At 45.0% G+C, this 21,406-nt stretch overlaps 1 protein-coding gene across 2 annotated transcripts in view; it reads left to right on the top strand.

Annotated features, from left to right (window-relative positions):
- The window catches only part of elavl4 (ELAV like neuron-specific RNA binding protein 4), an 85,163-nt gene that overhangs the window by 48,838 nt on the left and 14,919 nt on the right, over positions 1 to 21,406 (top strand). For both annotated transcript variants that reach the window (XM_070886903.1, XM_070886904.1), the window contains exon 5: positions 3,257 to 3,482. In XM_070886903.1, coding sequence (XP_070743004.1) covers positions 3,257 to 3,482 — 226 coding nt within the window. The remainder of the gene's footprint in view (positions 1 to 3,256; positions 3,483 to 21,406) is intronic.

Here is a 21,406-nt window from a genome sequence, read left to right as displayed (position 1 = left end):
GGATTTATTAGAGGAATTGATACTCGCTGACAACCCATACAGTGAAGAGAAGGCTCCAGGAGACCATATGTTACAGTTGTGCTCCGTTGCAGAATGATCAGTATTCCGGTCTTGCCTAACTTCCGTGACAATGGTCTCACTTTTATCCTTGGCTATAAGGCCTGTCCTGCATTCTGTGACATTTACTATTGGTTTACACTAACTGACATTAGCTCAGCCTTCAAAAGACTTGTCGACTTCTATGGTATCAAGTTTCATGTTCTTGCTTATCTACGCTTATGGAGGCCTTAAAACAGTAATACAGATAAGCTTAACTGCAAGGATGTTGAAACTCCATAAAGAACAGGTAACAATCCTTCTGACTCTATCTGTCCAGCTATAGAGACCTGGAACTGATCTTGGGCAGTTTCCAGAATGCTGTTGCCAGCAAATTCTGGAAAAGCTATCTGTTTAAAAAGTAGAACCTTTAACATAAAAGGGTAATACAACCATTCCTACTAATTTTCCTAACCGCTTCCCTCCTTAGAACTTATAATATGACCTGCACAACACATTGGGAGAGTACCACCCGCATGCTCAAAAAAAGAACTGACTTGATTAAATATTAACTGGACAATATAGATGATATTTCAAATAAGTCGAAGAAGAGTTGAATAAACAAAGTAAAAATATTGATGATGCATTGGACCAGACTGAAATAAATGATTTACAGGGAATGATGAACATAATTTATTGGATAGTATGGTTCCTTGAGGCTTAAAATGTAAATGAGATGACAAAATTGTATTATAGTAGTTCTAACTTGGACAGAGGAAGTGTCTGACGGTATGAGATAGAAGCAAGAGAATTGCATTACCAACTGGGGTTGAAAATCTGCGCCCTAAGTGATCGTGGATGATATTGGTTAATTTTATGATAACTCAAACTGAGGGGTCAGGGAAAAGGAGGTGTGACTACATCCCGCAAAGGGTATCAATCTAAAAAAAAATACACAATCTAGCAAAGATCTATGAAGTGTAGTTACGAATAGTTGATTGATGGCTTGCTCTTGGAGATGGTTGTGTCCTTGCCTTTGCTTAATAATGAGAATATATTTTGCAACCTGGCCACCACCCGATCATGCAGAGGAAGATTCTAATCAAATACTCCAAACCCCAAATCTTTATTTATATAGTCTCGATGGACAGAAATGGCTTTCCCTGATGTTTCATGCAGCATAACCTTGGGATACGGCCACATTTATAGGTTGGATATATTGCAGCTGAGGCAACGAGTGCGTGGAATCCATAATGAGGATGCACTGAAGAATGGGTCCCAGGCATGCTTAGTCACACTAACACCACCACTACATAAAATGGTTAATGTACTGTATCACTATTAATTTTTACTCAAGACTTTGACACACGATCCATAGATAAGCCGACTTTTTACCTGTCTGAGAAATTGAAGTTAGAATAGAGAAGGATTCAAATTTTGATAGTCCCAAATTCAGTGTTATTTCCCCAGTGTTGACATTAAATTTGAAACAATAGATGGCAACAAATATTTGATTAAAATTGTTCACAGTATGGATAATAGTAAGAAAGTGTTAGAGGACGTATTAAGTCCAGGAGATGATTTTTTTAGTATATGGTAGCCTTTAGAGTATAATCGGCTTTAAAACGTAGCTTGCTGTACAATGTGTTACATCCTTGTCTGTATCATGATGTGTAATATTTAACAAATGCTGGAATAGATGTGTTGTTAATGAGAGTGTGTGGTAACCATGGAATTTTTTTCCTGGACCACAAGGGGGGTGGGGGAGATGTTGGAGAAGTTATGTTAGGTGAAGGTGTATTTGAACTACATTTTGTGTTTAAAGAATCCATTTTTTGTTAAGAGTTTCTTCAGCAATTTGCTGAAATGGCTAGTATATGAAGAATGTCAGCAAGGCTGATACTGACTCATCAGACAAAAAAAAAGAAAGACTTGGATTTATATAGCGCCTTTCGCGACCACTTGACGTCTCAAAGCGCTTTGCAGCCAATGAAGTACTTTTGGAGTGTAGTCAATTTTGTAATGTAGGAAACGCGGCAACCAATTTGCGCACAAGCAAGCTCCCACAAGCAGCAATGTGGTGATGACCAGATAATCTGTTTTTTTGTTACGTTGATTGAGGGATAAATATTGGCCAGGACACCAGGGATAACTTCCCTGCTCTTCTTCAAAATAGTGCCATGGGATCTTTTACGTCCACTTGAGTTTAACGTCTCATCCGAAACATGGCACCTCCGACAGTGCAGTGCTCCCTCAGCACTGCACTGGTGTGTCAGCCTAGATTTTTTTCTTGTGCTCAAGTCCCTGGAGTGGGACTTGAACCCACAACCTCTAACTCCTAGGCAAGAGTGCTGTACAAGATGGATTTGGATTTCTTGTGTAAGCACTGAGCTTCTAATGGATGAATCTATCTGTTTAACAATTAAATGTTTATCTTTTCTGTATCTTTAAGTAGATAAGCCAGTTTACGTTGTGCCCTGAGATTTTGCTGTAGATTTTTTCACCATGAGTCAGTGAGTCTTTTGAGCTTAATGTCCTTTAGGGAAGGAAACCTGCCATCCTTACCTGGTCTGGCCGATATGTGACTCCAGACCCACAGCAATGTGGTTGACTCTTAACTGCCCTCTGAAATGACCTGGCAAGTCACTTAGTTGTACCAAACCGCTACAATGTGGGAGTACCTTCACCACACGGACTGCAGCGGTTCAAGAAGGTGGCTCACCACCACCTCCTCAAGGACAATTAGGGATGGGCAATAAATGCTGGCCTTGCCAGCGACGTCCACATCCCATGAATGAATTTTTTTTTAAATAATGGGACGTAATATAAACCAAGAGTAAAGAAGATGTATGATGTACTGGCCTCTAATAAATTTATAAGCAAAGACTTTACAACTAGAACTCCTTGGCACAGAAGCAACAGCTCCAAGCTGGGCTCTATAGTACATGCTCCTAAGAATGAAGCTGTGTTTAACCGGTCATGTCCCTTTACTGTTACTGCTCAGGTATTTCTAAATGGCCATACCAAGGCAATTGTGGCTCCTTCTAAGCTCCTGAGATCAATTAAAAGGCAATTGTAGCTGTTAGTTTCTGATTTCCGTTCAGAAGCATGAAATGGATGTTTTTTTTTTGCATCTGTAACAAAGTTTGAAGGGCACACATTAGTTGCAATATTAGGTATATAACATGGGAATGATCTGTTCATCTCAACTGTCTTTCAGGTGTTTCCAGAGGAGTTGGATTCATTCGTTTTGATAAAAGGATAGAAGCAGAGGAAGCAATCAAGGGACTGAATGGGCAGAAACCTTCCAGCGCTACAGAACCAATTACTGTGAAGTTTGCCAATAATCCCAGCCAGAAAACAAGCCAAGCGTTACTTTCACAGCTGTATCAGTCACCTAGCAGACGTTATCCTGGGCCACTGCATCACCAGGCTCAGAGGTTCAGGTAATAACAAAGTACATACCTTAATTGGAGCAACTTTTAGATGTCTTGTATTTTATATAGATTGTTTTTAAAATTAAACAAACATTTTAAGAAACTTAATAGGTTTAGTGACATTTTCGTTCAATGCAATCATCACTTCCGAGTAAAATTGATTTTATGCGAAATAGAAAAGTAGGTGAAATGTTTGATTAAATTTGAGCTTCCTACCAGCAATATAGCATCCAGTATAAACTGCAGTTTTATAATTGCTTCTATCCTCTTTAATAATTCTCAACAGGTTAAATTAAAATGTGTACTTTCAACAGAAGAATGGTACATGGTGCGCAGCAACCTCAAGTAGGGAAAGTGGAAATATAAAGAAAAAGGATACACGATCATACAAGTTGAAGTAGGAAGTCAAAATGCAGGACATTGAACATAAACTTTTATTTAACATAAGAAATAGGAGCAGTAGGCCATTTGGCCCCTTGAGCCTGCTCCGCCATTCAATAAGATCATGGCTGATCTGATCCTGGCCTCAACTCCATTTCCCCGAATCTGTCTATCTACACCTTAAATATATTCAAAGACCCAGCATCCACATCTCTCGGGGGTAGAGAATTCCAAAGATTCACAACCCTCTGAGAGAAGAAATTCCTCCTCATTTCTGTTTTAAATGGGTGACCCCCTTATTCTGAAACTATTCCCCCTAATTCTAGATTCCCCCATGAGGGGAAACATCCTCTCTGCATCTACCCTGTCAAGCCCCCTCAGAATCTTTATATGTTTCAATAAGATCACCTCTCATTCATCTAAATTCCAAGGAGTATAGGCCCAACCTGCTCAACCTTTCTTATGACAACCCCTTCATCTCCGGAATCAACCTCGTAAACCTTCTCTGAACTGCCTCCAGTGCAAGTATATCCGTCCTTAAATAAGGAAACCAAAACTGTACGCAGTACTCCAGGTGCGGTCTTAGAATTGGATCAGGAATTCCCTACTTTTATACTCCATCCCCTTTGCAATAAAGGCCAGCATTCCATTGCCTTCCTGATTACTTGCTGTACCTGCATGCTAACTATTCTGTTCCTAACACAGATGAGACTGCACACAGGGAGGTTAAAGTAACAGTGACCTCAGTCTTTATTAAGACACTCCAGAGTGAGGAACAGGCCTTAGGGGCTGGCGGAACATGGGAGTGCATGCTTTACAGATACACAACATCACTTCCCCGCCCGCCGCCCCCCCCCCCCCCCCCCCAAAGTCAAAGTGAAAACTATTCACAAGGTAAGGCAGTCGGGAGCCTTTCTTTCCCTGGTGGACCGCCTCGGTACAAATGTCTGTTCTGGTGTGTTGGCTGTGCCCTTGCTGGCCTGGCATGTTGTTGGCCCTGCAGGGCTGCTGGGTGAGCCTGGCCTTGTTGGGCGTGATGGGTTCACTTTCCTGGTCCGGGGTGGTGTCGTTGATCTTTTGGGGGTGTGTTGTGGGCTCGAAAAAGGTGGTGTCTGCTGTGGGTTGTTGAGGGCAATCTGTGAACCGCAGCCTCATTTGGTCCAGGTGCTTTCTGCAAATTTGTCCATTGTCTAGTTTGACTACAAACACCCTACTCCCTTCTTTAGCTATCACCGTGCCCGCGATCCACTTGGGACCATGAACATAGTTTAGCACATACACAGGGTCATATCAATTTCCCATGACACAGTGGCACGACCATCGTTTACATTTTGTTGCTGCCGCCTGCTCTCTACCTGATCATGCAAGTTGGGGTGAACCAGCAAGAGTCTGGTTTTAAGTGTCCTTTTCATGAGTAGCTCAGCCAGGGGCACCCCTGTGAGCGAGTGGGGTCTCGTGCGGTAGCTGAGCAGTACTCTGGACAGGCGGGTTGAAGTGAGCCTTCTGTGACTCGTTTAAGGCTCTGTTTGATTGTTTGTACTGCCCGCTCTGCCTGCCCATTGGAGGCTAGTTTAACGGGGCTGAGGTGACATGTTTGATCCCATTGTGGGTCATGAATTCTTTGAATTCGGCACTGGTGAAACATGGCCCGTTGTCACTGACCAGTATGTCAGGCAGGCCGTGGGTGGCAAACATGGCCCTCAGGATTTCAATGGTGGCGGTGGTGGTACTTCCCGACATTATTTCACATTCAATCCATTTTGAAAAAGCATCCACCACCACCAGGAACATTTTACCGAGAAACAGGCCCGCATAGTCGACATGGATCCTCGTCATGGTCTGGAGGGCCAGGACCACAAACTTAGTGGTGCCTCTTTGGGCGCGTTGCTCAACTGAGCACACACGCTGCATTGCCGTACACAGGACTCTAAGTCAGAGTCGATACCGAGCCACCACACGTGGGATCTGGCTATCGCTTTCATTATTACTATACCCAAGTGTGTGCTGTGGAAATCCGAGATGAACGTCTCCCTGCCCTTTTTGGGTAGCACTATGCGGTTACCCCACAACAGGCAGTCTGCCTGAATGGACAGCTCGTCCTTTCGCCGTTGGAACAGCTTGATTAGCTCTTGCATTTCAACGGGGATGCTGGCCCAACTTTCATGCAGTACACAGCTTTTTACTAGGTACAGCAGAGGATCTTGGCTGGTCCAAGTCCTAATCTGGCGGCTCGTGACTGGTGATTTATCATTTTCAAACGCTTCCATAACCATCAACAAGTCTGCGGGCTGCGCTACCATCAACAAGTTTGCAGGCTGCGCCATTTCCACCCCTGTGGTGAGCAATGGTAGCCGACTGAGAGCATCCGCACAGTCCTCGGTGCCTGGCCTGTGGCGGATGGTATCGTTATACGCTGATAGTGCAAGTGCCCACCTTTGTATGCGGGCTGAGGCATTAGTATTTATCCCCTTGTTTTCAGCGAACAGGGATATGAGGAGCTTGTGATCGGTTTCCAGCTCAAATTTGAGGCCAAGCAGGTACTGATGCATTTTTTTTACCCCGAACACATACGCTAATGTCTCTTAATCATGCTGTAAGCCCTCTCTGCCTTAGACAAGCTCCTGGAGGCATAGGCGACAGGTTGCAACTTCCCCGTAACGTTAGCTTGTTGTAATACACACCCGACTCCATACGACGACGCATCACATGCTAGCACAAGTCTTTTACACGGGTTATACAATACAAACAGCTTGTTGGAGCATAAAATGTTTCTGGCTTTCTCAAAAGCAATTACTTGTTTTTTTTCCCCATACCCAGTTCTCACCTTTACGCAATAACACATGTATGGGCTCTAAGAGGGTGCTTAACCCTGGTAGGAAGTTATCAAAATAGTTGGAGTCCCAGGAACAACCGCAGCTCCATGACGTTCTGTGGCCTGGGCGTGTTCCTGATAGCCTCTGTCTTGGCGTCTGTGGGCCGAATGCCGTCCGCCGCGGTCTTTCTTCCCAAAAACTCCACTTCTGTTGACATGAAGACGCATTTCGACCTCTTCAGCCGCAGCCCTATGCGATCCAGTCGCTGGAGGACCTGTAGGTGCTCGACGGTGTCCCGACCTGTGACCAATATGTCATCTTGAAAAACCACCGTGCGTGGTACCGACTTGAGTAGGCTCTCCATGTTTCTCTGGAAGATCCCTGCAGCCGACCGAATTCCAAACAGGCATCTGTTGTAGATGAACAGTCCCTCATGCGTGTTGATGCAGATGAGGCCCTTCGAAGACTCCTCCAGCTCCTGTGTCATGTAGGCCGAAGTCAGGTCGAGCTTGGTGAACGTATTGCCTCCTGCCAGCATCGCAAATAGGTTGTCTGCCTTAGGTAATAGGTACTGGTCCTGTAGCAAGAAACGATTAATAGTTACTTTATAATCGCCGCAAATCCTGACCATGCCATCACTTTTTAGTACTGGAACAATCGGGTTGGCCCACTCGCTGAATTCCACTGGGGAGATGATGCCCTCGCGTTGCAGCCTGTCCAGCTCGATTTCCACACACTCCCTCATCATGTGAGATACCGTTCGCACCTTATGGTGAATGGGTCATGCCTCTGGGACCAAGTAGATCCGCACCTTTGCCCCGGAAAAGTTTGCAATGCCTGGCTCAAAAAGGGAAGGAAATTTGTTCAGAACCTGGGTACATGAGGCCTCATCGACATGTGATAGCACTCGGATGTCATCCCAGTTCCAGCGAATTTTGCCCAGCCAGCGCCTTCCAAGCAGTGTGGGGACATCGCCTGGGACAATCCAGAGTGGCAGTTCGTGCACTGTGCTCTCATAGGTGACCTTGACCATGGCGCTGCCCAGAACAGTGAAGAGCTCTTTGGTATACGTTCAGTTTCGTGTGGATGGGGCTCGGGGCTGGTCTGAGTGCCTTGTTGCACCACAGTCTCTCAAATATCTTTTTACTCATGATTGATTGGCTAGCGTCTGTGTCCAGTTCCATGGCTACGGGTAAGCCATTCAATTTTACATTTAGCATTATAGGTGGACATTTCGTCGAAAATGTGTGCACCCCGTGTACTTCAGCATCTGCCTCCTCTGAGGCTCGAAATTGCTTTGATCCACCATGGACCGATCTTCCTCTGCCACGTGGTGGTTAGCAGGTTTTGCAAGCTGCAAGCTCATTGGAGGTGCCCCATTGTTCCACAGCTCTTGCAAACATACCCTTTGAAGCGGCATGAATAGGCTGAATGGAAGCCTCCACAACGCCAACAAGGTGTGAATTGCTTTGCATTCATTCTTTGTTGGGGACTCTGATTCATCTGGGTCACCTGAGGCCTGCTGGCAGTTGCAAACTCGTGGTTTCTGCCCTGTATCTTTCTGCTCGCAAAGACAGTTCCAGTTAATTTATGAACATTGCTAGCACTTGTGTGCTGAGAGATTTGTTTGGTGTTATCACTGGTGGACATAAACGCCTGTGCTATCACAATAGCCTACTGAGGGTCGGTGTCTCTACAGTCAAAAGTTTTCGTAGGATGGTCTCGTGGTCAATGCCCAGAACAAAACAATCTCTGAGCATCTGCTCCAGGTAGCCATCAAACTCTCATTGTCCTGCAAGTCGCTTTAGCTCGGCGACGTAGCTCACCACTTCCTGACCTTCAGATCGCTGGCACGTGTAGAACCAATACCTCTGCATCAGCATGCTTTCCCTTGGGTTAAGATGCTCCCGAACCAGTGTACACAGCTCTTCATACGACTTATCTGTGGGTTTCATCGGAGCCGGAAGATTCTTCATGAGGCTGTAGGTCGGTGCCCTGCAGACCGTGAGGAGGACCACTCTCCTTTTTGCAGCGCTTCCTTCTCCATCCAGCTCGTTGGATAGCCGTTCGACATAGGCTTCCCAGTCCTCTCCCTCCGAGAACTTCTCCAGGATGCCCATAGTTTGCTGCGTCTTTGCGTTGGATTCGTATACTCGTCGCCAGTTATTGTGTTCCTAACACAGATGAGACTGCACACAGGGAGGTTAAAGTAACAGTGACCTCAGTCTTTATTAAGACACTCCAGAGTGAGGAACAAGCCTGAGGGGCCGGCTTATAGACAGTGCTCCCAAGAGATGCTGGGATCCCTTGGGACTTCAGGGGATGTGTTCCCTGGTGGCGGAACATGGGAGTGCATTCTTTACAGATACACAACACTAACTTTTTGCGTTTCATGTACAAGAACTCCCAGATCCCTCCGTACTGCAGCATTTTGTAATAGCTCCCCGTTTAAAAAATAATTTGCTTTTTTATTTCTCCTACCAAAGTGGATAACCTCACATTTTCCCACATTATACTCCATCTGCCAAATTTTTGCCCACTCACTGAGCCTATCTATAGCCCTTTGTAGATTCTTTGCATCATCTTCACAACTTGCTTTCCCACCTATCTTTGTATCATCAGCAAATTTGGCTACATTACACTTGGTCGTTTCATCCAAGTCATTAATATAAATTATAAATAGTTGAGGCCCCAGCACTGATCCTGTGGCACCCCACCAGTTACAGTTTGCCAACCTGAAAATTACCCATTTATCCCGACTCTCTGTTTTCTGTTAGTTCGCCAATCCTCTCTCCGCGCTAATATATTGCCCCCAACCCCGTGAACTTTTATCTTGTGTAGTAACCTTTTGTGTGGCACCTTTTCGAATGCTTTCTGGAAATCCAAATATACGACATCAACTGGTTCTCCTTTATCCACTCTGCTCGTTACATTATCAAAGAATTCCAGCAGATTTATCAAACATGATTTCTCTTTCATAAAACCATGCTGACTCTGCTTGACTGCATTATGATTTTCTAAATGTCCTGCTACTACTTCCTTAATGATGGACTCCAGCATTTTCCCAATGACTGATGTTAGGCTAACTGGTGTATAACTTGCTGCTATCTGTCTCCCTCCTTTCCTGAATAGAGGTGTTACATTTGCGGTTTTCCAGTCCGCTGGGACCTCTCTAGAATTCAGGGAATTTAGTAGATTACAACCAATGCATCCACTATCTCTGCAGCCATTCTTTTAAGACCCTAGGATGCATGTCCCATTAGTTTGTCTAGTGATAGTGATTGTTTTAAGTTCCCCCACCACCCCGCCCCCCCCCCCCAACAATAGCTCCTTGGTTATCAACTATTGGGATGTGTTTAGTGTCCTCTACCTTGAAGACCGATACAAAATATTTGTTCAAAGTCTCTGCCATTTCTCTGTTTCCTATTATTAATTCTCCAGTCCCATCCTCTAAGAGACCAACATTTACTTTAGCTACTCGTTTCCTTTTTATATACCTGTCGAAGCTCATACTGTCTGTTTTATATTTCTTGCTAGTTTACTTTCATATGCTATCTTCTGTCTTTATCATTTTTTTAGTCATCCTTTGCTGGTTTCTAAAAAGTTCCCAATCCTCTGGCCTTCCACTGGCCTTTGCAACATTGTACACTTTTGTTTTCAATTTGATACCATTTGCTTCAGGAGGAGAGGCAAACAACTTTTTTTTAAATTGTTTTACATAATCTTTTACACCTCCTTGTTTTTATTAGATCTACCGAGACGGCAAATCTAATTATTAGTATCATAACATTTAAATGTTGGCATATTTAATTTACTTGTCTAAGCACAAAAAGATCCAAAAATTCAGTGCAAATCACAGGGACTGATTTTCCTATGTTCAATACCCAGGGAATGCCTATTCCTTGTGTGCAATAATGAGGAAAAGAGGGTGAAGACCTTTGCACAATCCTGGGGTTTCCCCGAGGGGTGAAACAGTCTGAACTGTGTAATATTTGCAAGCCATGCACTGCATGTATTGAGGATGAGATACTCCCAGCCCTCCTGTTTCACTTTTCTTGTCATTGCCCTGGAAAAGCATTCTGATATAGGGGTGTCCAAACAAGTTGCTAGTGAGCCTTGAACAACCCTTCCTTCAGATCAGAGAATTTGAGGGGGCTAGGCAACAAGGTGGAAAAGGCCCTCAAGGTGAGTTGCAGGGATCCTGAAGGCCTTCTAGATGCTTTTCTGCAACAGCAACCAAAAGATACTAAGGTCAGTCCCACAACTTCAAGCCGTTCAAACTTAGTTACACTTTTCTTTCCAATTCCCGGCATAAAGTTCTGCCAGGAGGTATGCCTGTACCAAGGATTCAACCAGGCCATAGTAAAATTTGACAAGGGGGTGTAGAGGGGCCATAAATATCAACCCCATAACCTTGGACTGAAATATGTTCACTTTGTTCTATAGTTTTAAGGCAAGGATTTAGATTTATAATAAAATCTTGTACAATCTTTCTTTTTTTTTGGGCCCAGCAAATACGAACATTTGTTGGGAACCCAGCTTGACTCCTAAAGTTATGTAACTGGCAAATAGTGCAACATTTTTTAAACACAGACTTCAAACTTACATTGGCCGCAACCCCAGCATCTCAGTCAGAGTTATGTCCGCTGGTGCCCTCCAAAAATAATCAAACTATTGTAGTCTTCAGGGGTCCAGGCTGCTTTCCTGGCCTAGATCTCCATGGTGTTTCCAGTTAAAATCTTGGAAGAGTTATACCGAATCCCTGTGAGATCAAGGATACAGGAACTCCCAGTGCGAGTGCTGTTGAATGGGTCCGATGGAGATTCTGCCCTTTACAAAGTTCTGCACATATTGGGAATGCATCCTGGTTCTGACCTGTTTTCCACTCTTTCTGTGTTATTCCTACTGATGTTGCCACAAGGATGCAACAGAAGGTTGGTGGAACTTCGACCCCACAATTTTTGTAAGGAATAAATAAGCACTTTAATTTTAGTCCTTAGAACAAAACTAAAAAAATAAATACTGACGCCAGTCCCTCCATATAAAACTTTCCTACCCATACAGCCATTCCCTGACCTTTCCATTTCCTGTGTCCTCTCCACACCCATGGTCCCTATCACAGAGAAAGCCAGTTGCAACCACCCACTTAACCTTACTCCCTTCCAACCCAACTTCGATTGGTGTCTGTATCCCAGCTGCCCAGCCTTTGGTCTTCCATTTGCCATGATACGTCTGCCGCCATTGATCTGCTTACTCACTTCGTAATCTCCATTGTTGATGCATTTATCCCCAGCAAAACTCTCCCTGGTATAGATCTCACCTTTGCTCCTTCAAGTTGAATGGGTGCAGATGAGCGCAACTCTTACTTGAGAAACTAATGGAACTAAAAGCCGACAAATCCCTGGACGTGATGGCCTACATCCGAAGATTCCAAAAGAGGTGGCTGCAGAGATATATCCCTAGATTCTGGAACTATCCCTGCAGATTGGAAGAAAGCAAATATAGCCCTGCTATTCAAGAAAGGATGGAAAGAGAAAAGAGGGAACAACATCCTGTTGGCCTGACATCAGTCTTCAGGAAAATGCTGGAATCCATTATTAAGGAAGTAATAACAGGGTACTTAGAAAATCATAATATGATTAGACAGAGACAACATGGTTTTATGAAAGGGAAATCATGTTTGACAAATTTATTAGAGTTTTTTGAGCATGTAACTAGCAGGATAGATAAAGGGGAGCCAGTGGATGTCGTATATTTGGATTTTTAAAAGGCATTCGATAGGGTTCCATATAAAAGGGTGCTACGCAAGATAAGGGCTCATGCGGTTGGGGATAATATATTAGTATGAACAGAGGATCAATTAACTGATAGGAAACAGAGAGTAGGACTAAACGGGTCATTTGAGGTTGACAAGCTGTAACTATTGGAGTGCCGCGAGGATCAGCGCTTATGTCTGAGCTATTTACAGTCTATATTAATAACTTGGATGAAATTAGCCAACCAATTCTCGATCCATGCTAATATATTTTCTCTGACTCCGCGTACCGTTACTGCAGAAGATAAAGGTACGCGGAGTCAGAGGAAATGTATTAGCATGGATCGAGAATTGGCTGGCTAACAGAAAGCAGAGAGTCGGGATAAATGGGTCCTTTTCAGGTTGGAAATCGGTAGTTAGTGGCGTGCCACAGGGATCGGTGCTGGGACCACAACTGTTTACAATATACATAGATGACCTGGAAGAGGGGACGGAGTGTAGTGTAACAAAATTTGCAGATGACACAAAAATTAGTGGGAAAGCGGGTTGTGTAGAGGACACAGAGAGGCTGCAAAGAGATTTAGATAGGTTAAGCAAATGGGCTAAGGTTTGGCAGATGGAATACAATGTCGGAAAGTGCGAGGTCATCCATCTTGGGAGGGGGGGAACAGTAAAAGGGAATATTATTTGAATGGGGAGAAATTACAACATGCTGCGGTAAGAGGGACCTGGGGGTCCTTGTGCATGAATCCCAAAAAGTTAGTTTGCAGGTGCAGCAGGTAATCAGGAAGGCGAATGGAATGTTGGCCTTCATTGCGAGAGGGATGGAGTACAAAAGCAGGGAGGTGCTGCTGCAACTGTATAGGGTATTGGTGAGGCCGCACCTGGAGTACTACGTGCAGTTTTGGTCACCTTACTTAAGGAAGGATATACTAGCTTTGGAGGGGGTACAGAGACGATTCACTTGGCTGATTCCGGAGATGAGGGGGTTACCTTATGATGATAGATTGAGTAGACTGGGTCTTTACTCGTTGGAGTTCAGAAGGATGAGGGGTGATCTTCTAGAAATATTTAAAATAATGAAAGGGATAGACAAGATAGAGGCAGAGAGGTTGTTTCCACTGGTCGGGGAGAATAGAACTAGGGGGCACAGCCTCAAAATACGGGGGAGCCAATTTAAAACCGAGTTGAGAAGGAATTTCTTCTCCCAGAGGGTTGTGAATCTGTGGAATTCTCTGCCCAAGGAAGCAGTTGAGGCTAGCTTATTGAATGTATTCAACTCACAGATAGATCGATTTTTAACCAATAAAGGAATTAAGGGTTATGGGGAGCGGACGGGTAAGTGGAGTTGAGTCCACGGCCAGATCAGCCATGATCTTGTTGAATGGCGGAGCAGGCTCGAGGGGCTTGATGGCCTACTTCTGTTCCTAATTCTTATGAAGGGACTGAGTAATGTATCCAAGTTTGCTGACGATACAAAGCTAGGTGGGAAAGTAAGCTGTGAGGAGGACACAAAGAGCCTGCAAAGGGATTTAGACAGGTTAAGTGAGTGGGCAATAAGGTGGAGTTTAATGTGGGGAAATGTGAGGTTATTCACATAGGAAGAATAGGAAAAAATGAATATTTTTTAAATGGTGAGAAATTATTAAATGTTGGTGTTCAGAGAGATTTAGGTATCCTCGTAAAGGAAACACAAAGTTAGAATGCAGGTACAGCAAGCAGTTAGGAAGGCAAATTGCATGTTAGCCTTTATTGCAAGAGGGTTGGAGTACAAGAGTAAGGAAGTCCTGCTGCATTTGTACAGGGCTTTGGTGAGATCACACCTGGATACTGTACACAGTTTTGGTCTCCTTATCTAGGAAGACTATATTTGCCTTGAAGGCTCACTAAATTGATTCCTGGGATGAGAGGGTTGTCCTATGAGGAGAGATTGAGTAGATTAGGCCTACACTGGAGTTTAGAAGAATCAGAGGTGATATCATTGAAACATATAAGATTCTGAGAGGAATTGACAGGATAGATGTGAAGAGATTTTCCTCTGGCTGGAGAGCCTAGAACGAAGGTAATCGTCTCAGGATAAGGGATCGGCCTTTTAAAACCGAAATGAGAAGGAATTTCTTCACTCGGAGGGTTGTAAATCTTTGAAATCCTCGACTCAAAATGGCTGTGGATGCTCAGTCATTAAGCTAGACTTTCCACTTCACATCGCCCATATATCACCCACAGCGGCCTTTCATCACCCATTTTGACTGAAAAGTGGAAAGTTAGGCTGGAATTTCGCCGGAAAATTGTCCCGCCAACTTTCGGCTCACATCGCCGAGGTGATCGCCCGCACATCGCTGGGTGCAACTTTTGGCATATCGCCGGGCTGATCGCTCGCCGAGAACATTGCTGCAGAATAGTTGCTTTTCCCTGACCTTCCTCACAGAACTCGGCCCTACGGATGACATTTTGAATGTCGGATGGGAGGAGGCTGCTAAAACAAGGGGCTTATAATTTGAGTTATTGAAGGGTCTTTTACAGATAGAGCCACTCATATTTATACTTATATTTATAAATATAATTATATTTGCATTTATTTTTGTAGAAAAGAGCATTTATATCAACAGTGATAGTATTAGTGATAGTGATGGGGGCTGTAGCTGCTCTACCATTACCTGTAACTGCTGACTGAAGCCCTTGACACGTGCAGGATGGACTTTATAAGCTTCCCTATGACCAGGGAGGCTCAGACTGGGAGGGCTTTGGGTTTCTGGAGAATAGTAAACTTCCCCAAGGTGCAGGGAGCAATAGACTGCATGCACATTGCCTTGAAAGCCCCTTTGCAGAACCCGGAGGTGTTTTGTAACCGAAAGGGATTCCACTCCCTGAATGTGCAGCTCGTTGTCGACCACAACCAAATTATCATGGCAGTAAATGCTACATTTCCAGGCAGCATCCATGATGCACGCATCCTGCCTGAGAGTGCTATCCCTGACCTGTTTGACAGTCAGCCAGGAGGTCATGGTTGGATGCTGGGGGATAAAGGATATGGCCCTGCCAGTTGGCTCCTGGCCCCCCTATGTAATCCCCAGACGGAAAGTGAGAAGCGTTACAACGAAAGCCACATAGCTACACGCAATATCGTCAAAGACAATTGGGGTGCTGAAGCAGCGCTTCAGATGCCTGGACCACTCTGGAGGCAGCCTATACTACCACCTTGACCCAGGTCGCTGAGTTTATTGTGATGTGCTGCAAGTTGCATAACCTAGCAATAAGGAGAGGACAATTGCCAGATGGGTCTTGATGGGAATTGAAATAAAAAAATTTTATTACATTAACAACATTTCTTAAATACTTTAAAAGACCACCCCACCCCACACCCCAACAGCGAAACAACAATAAACAACAGCAACAAACAATCTGAACAATAGCAGCTAAATAAAAAACATTATCGCACTTCCCTTCCTACCTGTGGCGACGTTTTCCTCCAGGTCCTGCGCCCCCCCCCCCCCCGTGTCCTAGCCCCACCCACCGGTTTTGGTCCCAGGTTGGTGGTACCGAGGCAACGCTGATGGTGCGATTGCCTGCTTGGGGGGGTGTTGGAGGGGAAGGCGTAGCTATGGAATTGCCTTCCAAGTTGGAAGGAAGTGCATCCTCCTGACTCGCTTGTGTGCTGGTGCTTGTGGTCTGCGGCATCACAGTACATTCAGGTGCAGCACCGTGTTCCGCCAACAACACATGCCGCAAGGCATTGGTGGCAGCGGTCTACGCATGCATCTCCACGAGCGTCTGCTGTGAAGACCTGGAGAAGATCGCGACAGTCTCCTCGCACAGTCGAGTCAAGCCCTCTATACGATCGGCCAGGATAGGCGGGTGCTCACCTCGCTGACCTGATCTCCGTGGGGTCTGCGAGAGCACTAATGCTCACCTTGGCGTCGCCTGCCGCATGCCGCTTGGTCCCACTACCTCTTCATTCGAAGACAAACTCATGGCCGCCGCAGGCCTCCCAATTGAGCTAGTTTCCTGCACCAATTCCTTCTCCAGCTTGCTTGTCTCTTGCTCGGCCTCCTCTTCGTCCTCCTCACCACCCGTGTTAATGAGCACTTCTGCCGCTGGTCTTGGTGGCACCATTGGCGTCTCTGGTGCTGGCCGAACTGCAAAGTACAATTAGAACAGAAGGGTACACGTTAGTCTTTCGCTGGGCTGGCATACGTATGAGATGCAGCACTACTACAATAAATGTGACCAAGAGACCTTGCAGATTAATGCATCATTTGGTAGTATATATGGTAGTACATCTATGTGGAATTCAGTGATCCAGAGAGCTTTGGTGGATGGATCAGATGGAGATGGACAGAATGATAAGGGGCTGTATGGGGAGCAAACAGAGAGGGGACAACAGACAGTTGGCCTGCACCTGCTCTTATGTACTTATGTTCTTATGTTGGCAATCTGAGAGTAGCACAGAGGCAGCATGCATAACATGACATCATTCGTATTTTATAATTAAATTGCATTACATTACTTTAACACTACTTAAAACACTCATGTGGTGCATGCATGGGCTCTGCAAGACCACAGGTGGTGGCCAAGCGACTGTCGGTCCCCACAAGCACCGCCGCTCTCTCCTCAATCGACGACAGCTCCTGGAGCTGAGCAGGGCCGCCTCCGGTGCGTCTCTGCTCCCTCCTATTGTTCGATAACTTCCTCTGCAAAAGTGACAAGAGCATGGCATGAGCTAAGATACTAAAATGGATAGTCAACAGCTTCCATAGTTATATGCTAATAGGGTTTTTATCCACAATTGACTTCCTCTGAACTCGGCGATTACAATGACAGGAGCTAATGTCCCAAAGTCTCCCATGGCAGACAGTGAGCAAAGACAGCTCTTCCCCCAATGTAAGTAACAGCAGAATGACAGATTTTAAAAGGGCACAGGTTACTAGCCCTGTCCGGATCTTAGCAGGGAATATATGTAATATATGTAGGAATAACAAGCTTAAATTCAATGCAGGAGCTTAATTTTAAAAACAATTTGCATCTTTACAATAAAAAATCCAACTTACTCTTGCCAAAGCAACCAGGCTGTTTCATCGTTTACGACACTGGTCAGCGCCCCTCACCTCATGCGATGCCGAGGAGACAACATCGGCGATCTCGCCCCATATCTTCCGATATGCCCGGGGTGGGGGTTTCCCCTTAGCACCCTGGGTTAATTGGGCCCACCAGGAGTGCACCTCCGTGACGAGGGCCTCGTTGGCCTTGTCAGAAAACAGCTTGGCCCTCTTCCTCACCCCCTCCACATCATGTAAACTCTGATCAGAGTCAGACATATTACTGTTATTTCTCTCTCATTTTGAAAACTGATATTTATCTGCTTTTTCTACTGTCAATCTGCTCTTTGTCCTCTAAAGTGATACTGTTAATAATATCTGTTATTTTGACACATACTGGTATTTATCTGCTTTTTCTACTGTCAACCTGCCCTTTCTCTCTACTCTGCCTTCCTCCTCGATCTCTCTTTACCCCTCCGTTTGCCTTCTGCGTATGTGTGGATGACCCCTGACCTCCCGAAACATGCAAAATGCTATCAATCAAAAAAAAAAATTTAAATCGCATGCGTAGAAGGCCGTTGCTAGGGAAGCTTTTGTCTTCCACATCACTGGCCATTCGTTGGGCAAGCGTCACATCGCTGACCTTTTGCATCGCCCATTTGACATCGCTGGCCTATCGCAGAGTGGAAAATCACCATCCAAAAAATGGACGACGAGCCAGCGATTGGTACGGCTGGGACATCGGCCATTTTTTGGGCGATAGACAGCAAAGTAGAAAGACTAGCCTATTGAGTATATTCAGGGCTGAGCTAGATAGATTTTTGGACTGTAGGGTAATTGAGGATATGGGCGGGAAAGTGAAGGTCGCAAATCAGCCATGATCCTACTGAATGACGGAGCAGGCTGGAGGGCCCATGTGACCTACTCCTATTTCTCTTGTGCTTGTGTAACTGAGTTAGCCATCCATCACCTGATCTGGCTGGACCACATCAAGATTCACGCCCTCTGCCAAAAACTCTTCACTAGTCCAGGATCATCCTGGGGAGCAAAGATAGCCCCTGGCTACTTTTCTGCACTACCAACCATTTCATGAAACCTTTTTCCCTGCCCTTTCCGCCCTCACCTCTCGCAACAAGTATGAGGTTTGTGTGGACTTCTTTATCACTAACATTAAGGCCAGTCGTTCAGCTGTCTCTGCTGATTTCCCCATGCCCTAGCCCTGAACTCACATTTTTCTCCTGTTTCTCTCCTCTCTCCCCATATGCCCTTCCTGAGCTCACCTTGTCCTTGAGACCTACTTCCTGCTTCCCATGACCCCATTCCTGCCAAATTGTTGAGTACCCAACATTCCTTTTTAGCCCCCATGCTAACTAACATAAATGATTCCTTCTCCTCAGATAATGTCCCCAATTCTTTCAAAATACCTGTCATCACCCCTTCTTCAAAAAAAAAACACTCTCGATCCCTCTTCTTGAAACTACCACCCCATCTCCAACATCCCTTTCCTCTACAAAGTTCTTGTCACCTCCTAAATCCGTGCACACTTTTCCTGCAACTCCCCAGGCTCTCCAAACAGGTTACCGTCCCTACCACAGTGCTGATACCGCTCTAACTAAATTCACAAATTACATCCTCTGTGACTATGACTCTCCTTGTCGTCCTCAACCTTTCTATAACCTTTGACATAGTCGACCACACCACCCTCCTCCAATGCCTCTACCCCATTGTTCAGATCAATGTGATTGCCTTCTCTTGGTTCCACTCTTACCTATTTGATCATAGCCAGACCATCTCCAGCAATGGCTTATCTTCCTGCCACCGCATCATTATCTTCAAAATCCCACAAGGATCTGTCCTTGGGCCTTGCCTCTTCCTCATTTACATGTAGCCCCTTGGTGACATCGTCTGCAAGCATGTGGTTAGGTCGTACATATATGCTGACAACACCAGTTCTCTCGAAACCCTCCACTGCCTGTGTTGTCAGACAACTTGTCCGATTTCCAGTCCAGTATAGAATTTCCTCCAGTTAAACACTGGGAAGATTGAAACCATCATCTTTGGCTCTGCTACAAAATCCATATCCTCATCACCAATTCTATCCCCATTCCCGACCATTGTCTCAGGCTGAACTAGACTTGTAACCTCGACATCCTGTTTAACCACTAGTTGACCTTCAGACCCCATATACTCTCCATCATAAAGACTGCCGGCTTCCACTTCTGTAACATCACCCGCCTCTGCCTCAGCCCATCTGCCATTGAAACCCTCATTGACTCGAATATTCCAGTGTTCTCTTGGTCGAACTCCCATCCTCCACGCTCCATAAATTTAAATTTGTCCTAAACTCTGCTACCTGTATTCTATTCCGCACCAAGTCCCGCTCACTCACATCCATGTCCTTGCTGATTACATTGCCCCCCATTTCTCAACGCCTTGAATTAAAAATTCTCATTTTCTTCTTTAAATACCGTCCTGGCCTTTCCCTTACATATCTGTAACCTCCACCCTGACAACCCAACACCTCCCCAAGCTCTCTCTTCCTTTAACTCTGACCTTTTGCGCACCCTCTCTCCAATCACATCCATGCCTTCAGCAGTCTAGGCACCGTGATCTGGAATTTCCTCCTTGAAACCCCCTCTCCTCCTTTAAGACCTTTAATAAAACACACCTTTGACCAAGCTTTTATTCACCCCTCATAGCACAGCATTAATTTTTGTTTGATTATCTCTCCGTGAAGCGTCTTGGAATAATTTTCTATGTTGACGGGAATGTAAAGATGCAAGCTATTGTTGTCGAAGACCCCGGGTTACAGTTTATAATCGCACAAATAATCGATCTGGCAACTCAAAAGCAAGAAATCCAAGAGTGAGCTATGGCCAATGGCTCACATGGGATACAGTTCATATCCTATAGCTCTTTCTTATTTCGTCTGCTTATAGCACGTTAAATAATTTAAAAATAAATGTAACTGTTTTAACTGTGATGTATATTGATGCATTGATTAAACACTGTCTCTAGAAACATAGAAAATAGGTTCAGGAGTAGGCTATTTGGCCCTTCGAGCCTGCACCACCATTCAATAAGATCATGACTGACCATTCACCTCAGTACCCCTTTCCTGCTTTCTCTCCATACCCCTTGATCCCTTTAGCCATAAGGGCCATATCTAACTCCCTCTTGAATATATCCAATGAACTGGCATCAACAACTCTCTGTGGTAGGGAATTCCACAGGTTGACGACTCTCTGAGTGAAGAAGTTTCTCCTCATCTCAGTTCTAAATGGCTTACCCCTTATCCTTGGACTGTGTCCCCTGGTTCTAGACTTCCCCAACATCGGGAACATTCTTCCTGCATCTAACCTGTCCAGCCCCGTCAGAATTTTATATGTTTCCATGAGATCCTCTCTCATCCTTCTAAACTCCAATGAATAAAGGCCCAGTCGATCCAGTCTCTCCTCATATGTCAGTCCAGCCATCCCGGGAATCAGTCTGGTGAACATTCGCTGCACTCCCTCAATAGCAAGAATGTCCTTCTTCAGATTAGGAGACCAAAACTGAACACAATATTCCAGGTGATGCCTCACCAAGGCCCTGTACAACTGCAGTAAGACATCTCTGCTCCTATACTCAAAACCCCTTGCTATGAAGGCCAATATACCATTTGCCTTCTTCACCGCCTGCTGTACCTGCATGCCAACTTTCAATGACTGATGTACCATGACACCCAGGTCTCGTTGCACCTCCCCTTTTCCTAATCTGCCGCCATTCAGATAATATCCTGCCTTCGTGTTTTTGCCCCCAAAGTGGATAACCTCACATTTATCCACATTATACTGCATCTGCCATGCATTTGCCCACTAATGATATCAATGTGAATGATTTTATTATCATGGTACTGTCTTGACCATATTTTCATATTTCAAGGAGATTGCATAAAATGTACAATAG

Source organism: Pristiophorus japonicus, chromosome 8 (assembly GCF_044704955.1).
Source record: "Pristiophorus japonicus isolate sPriJap1 chromosome 8, sPriJap1.hap1, whole genome shotgun sequence".
Lineage (NCBI taxonomy): Eukaryota > Metazoa > Chordata > Chondrichthyes > Pristiophoridae > Pristiophorus > Pristiophorus japonicus.
Note: the sequence above shows the minus strand (reverse complement) of the source record. Positions and strands in the feature narration are given on the sequence as shown.